The 3,783-nt window shown below is 44.9% G+C and overlaps 1 protein-coding gene across 1 annotated transcript in view; it reads left to right on the plus strand.

Moving 5' to 3' along the window:
- Positions 1-1,029: 1,029 nt before the first annotated feature.
- The window catches only part of TMED5 (transmembrane p24 trafficking protein 5), a 17,730-nt gene continuing 14,976 nt past the window's right edge, over positions 1,030-3,783 (plus strand). The window contains exon 1 of the mRNA XM_077746123.1: positions 1,030-1,471. Within this exon, the coding sequence (XP_077602249.1) occupies positions 1,283-1,471 (189 nt within the window). The 5' untranslated portion in view covers positions 1,030-1,282. The remainder of the gene's footprint in view (positions 1,472-3,783) is intronic.

Raw genomic sequence — 3,783 nt, forward strand, 5'->3', positions numbered from 1 at the left:
CCTAAAGGATGGTGAAGAAAAAAAGGTACAGACAGCTTGGGTAAATGATAAAATGCCATTCGATATTACGTTTCAACTAAATCAGGTTTGGGGTCCAACATCTGTGTATTTTAATGTAACAATTCCATAACATTTAGGTACACACGAATATATTTGCTTCAAATTTTTTTTTCCTACTAGAGTATTTACTGTCAAAGATTTTTTTTCTTTCCTCCAATTTATTAGTTATAAAAGTCTATCTTCACATACGTAGGAAAGTATTTTTGGCCCTAACAACGTATTTGTAGCCTTACGCACGCATACCCATCAACACCGAAGAACAAGATGCTGTTTATAAACCTTGTAAGTTAACAGGATGGGCTGTAGTCTTAAAAGAGTCCTCATTTTGCAAGGAGGTCATAGATTTGTGTTGTACTGTCCTGTTATCAAGTACTCTCAATTTGACAGAATTAATCCTACATTCATCTGGAAGCAGCAGAGAAAAACAAGACCTCTTCCTCCCGGATTTCTCAAGAAATCCGAAACAGAACCCTGCAGAGCAGCCTGCGCGGTAGGGGTGAAGACGACGCGCGTCCGAGGATGCTGGGAGGGAAGGGAACATAACTCCAGGTAGGCCTGTTTCTACCCCGCAAAGAGCAGTCACTCACCACCCACCTCGTAGTTAGGAGACAGACCCACCTGATAACAGCACGCACCGCGCTCTCATCCCCGTTCGGAATCTTAGGGCCCCCTCCGGAGCTCGGGTAGTGGAAGCATCAGACACCCCACGCGGGGAACAAACGAACCACAGCTGCACCGACTTCGAACCGCCGCGGGAGCCGTTGAGGACACGCCTCCCGGGCCGCAGACCCGCCCCTGCGCAGGCTCTGCATGAGGTGACGCCGTGGCGCGGGGCCTGTCGGGGATCCTGGTGTGCGAGCGCATCCAAGCCCGCTCGCCCGGAACTACATTTCCCACAATTACCTCTACGACGCCCATTGGTGTGGGAGAAGCCATGGGAACCTGCCTCCTGGGTGTGAGGCGGGGCGCGCTCTCGACCAGCCTGAGGGGGCCGAGACCCAGGCGAGTGCGGAAAAGGACTGCTGGCCCCGCCCCTCGGTCTCTACCCTTTGGAGGCCAGCGTTTCCCGCTCTGAGTGCTCCTGTGCGGCCGCCACCTGGGGTTCCTTCAGGCTCCTGGTTTCCCTACCAAACACGAGGAATCCGGGGAGGAAAAGCAGAGCCTGGGTGCCAATAACGCACACCTGCCGCGTCTCTTCCAGCCCAAGATCGTCCCGGCAGGGATGGGCGTCAAAATCTGGCTGCCCTTCCCGGTGCTTCTCCTGGCTATTCTGTACCCAGTGCTGCTGCCGGTGGCTGCCACCTTCACGCCCTCCTTAGACAGCGACTTCACGTTTACCCTTCCGGCCGGCCAGAAGGAGTGTTTCTACCAGCCCATGCCCCTGAAGGCCTCGCTGGAGATTGAGTACCAAGTAAGTGCGGAGGGTGAGGCAGCCTCTGTTATCCTAGCTACACCGTCTTCGCCTCTCACCCTCTTAAAAACTTCTTGTGGACTGCCGGGGTGGTGAACAGGGGAGGGCCGCCGGGTGGCCGACCAGCTCGGCGCAGGCGCACGAGCCTTGGTTCGCCTGGGGCCGGGGACCGAAAAGTTAGGCGGGACCTGGATGGAATTGACTACCCGCCTTCTCTCCCCTTTCCTCTGGTCGGACAGAGGCCAGTACTGGTGATCTCGGTGGCTTCCCTCTTTGTTTCATAATTCACCCCTCGCCTTGCTAACCAGCACATGCTCCAGTACTGGGAATTTCGCAATACAGGACTGATAACACGTTCTTCTTCATCATTGGCGGAGATGGTGACACTTGTTTTGTTACCCCCACCACGCTCACCCAATTCCGGTATTATAAATCTTCACTGTCATTGCTTCAGCTAAGGACTTTTGAATTGTGAACATGTGGTTATCACTAAATCCGATTTTGGAATATTTTGAAAGGAGCTATTGATGTATTTAATGGTACATTTCCTTCTCAGATATCTATTTTTAAATCACGTAATATCTAATTGTATATTAAAACTTTATAACCTTTCATTCAGTATCGTAAGCATTTCTCCCATTGTTTTCTTTTTAGTGTCTGCATAATATGATGTAGGGATTTGCTTTAACTGATGTAGTCATCGTGGTAGAGGATAATATAAGAAATCTTGTTAGTTCAACACAGCTAATTTTAATGTTTCTAGGTAGCACTGCAAAAAAGATGTGTTGGTGTGGTTCGTCTTTTAATTTTTCACAAATTACTTTATTTATAATCAGATGTTAACTTTTTAAAGTTGGTGTAAGGAATCTTTTCAACAAGTTACAGTCACGTATAGAGCAAAATAAAAAGTTACCTAGAATTTACATTGGAAGGAACTTTAGAATTAAATTATAGATACTTAAGATAAGCAATAGCGCAGTATCTAAGGTTACATAGTGAGCAAAACTGAGGCTAGAACACAATATTTGATTTCCACTGTAGTTCAAAAACTCATTTACCATGTGCCAGTAATTGGCGAGGGTGAAGGGTCAGGGGTGGGGACATGTGGGAGGAGTGTGGAAGAGAGGACCCACGATGACACAGACAAAAAAAAAAGTTCCTGTTTTCAGGGATCTTATTATTTAAGGGATACTGGCCAATAAACAGGTAATTTCAATAAAGCGTTAAGTGCTGTTAGAGAAGAGCCACTTCTGGGATCTCAGAAAAGAATTCCTGGAGAAAATAAATTTGAATCTAAAAAGATGCTTAAGTGAGACAAGAATGCAAGGAAGGAGGGGCATTTCAGGAAAAGGAAAAAAAATGAATTTTAGTTCTAAAAATGCATAGTATGTTTTGTGGGTGGGCAGTAATGTGGACACAAGTGCCGAGTCTTTATTAGACTTTAAGACTGTAAAGTCTAGGGTGCGAATAGTAGTAAAAGAGATTGGAGGGGCCAGGAGGCTGGATCAGGATCGTGAATCTTTGTGTGCCATACTGAGTGGCTTTGCTCTTGTTCTGTACAAGGGCCATTGAAGATATAAGCAGCATGGTAACAGTCAAAAATGTTTTTCAGATAGATCACTGGGTACAATGTGGAAGATGGATTTAAGGAGGGCAAAATTAGAGGCAAGGAAACCAACTGGGGGTTAGTGAAATAATCCAGGTAAGAAAACAATTTGTATTATTCAAAAATTCCTTAGTATATATCCAAGTATTAGGGAGGAAATGTGTATTAACTACTGACCTTTTATGGTTATACTAGACTTCTAGAGATAAAAGGCCTGAGTTGAAATCCTAACTCTGTCACTTAGTACCTATGTGATTTTGAACAGTTACTTAACCTCTCATTTGTAAAATAGAGATAATAGTAATTAGCTCATAGAAGTGATTTGAAAAATTGAGTTAGTAATTGTTTATCGGCCATTCCTGACACATAGTAAATAGGTACTAAACGGTAGTTTTTCTACATTTACACTTCTTGAGTCAAATAGCTGGCTTCATTTAGCTTTATACTTTGCATCTTTAGTCACTCTTAAAGGGACTGTTCCCCCACTGCATTCCCCCTAAACAACAGAATTGTTCTTGTGGGGTGGAGGGAGGAGGAAAATCATTTAATGTCTGGAGTCGTAGACAATGTTGGAGGGCTTTCTAGGGTAAGGGACAATCTTCAACTTTTTGTTTGCATTTTCCAACTCCATGATTAATTTTAGAATAACAACAAACTACTACTTTTTGTTTTCATTTTTAAAATATCAGGGAACATGGGAAGCCAG

The sequence above is a fragment of the Crocuta crocuta genome, unplaced genomic scaffold (genome assembly GCF_008692635.1).
Source record: "Crocuta crocuta isolate KB4526 unplaced genomic scaffold, BGI_CrCroc_1.0 scaffold48, whole genome shotgun sequence".
NCBI lineage: Eukaryota > Metazoa > Chordata > Mammalia > Carnivora > Hyaenidae > Crocuta > Crocuta crocuta.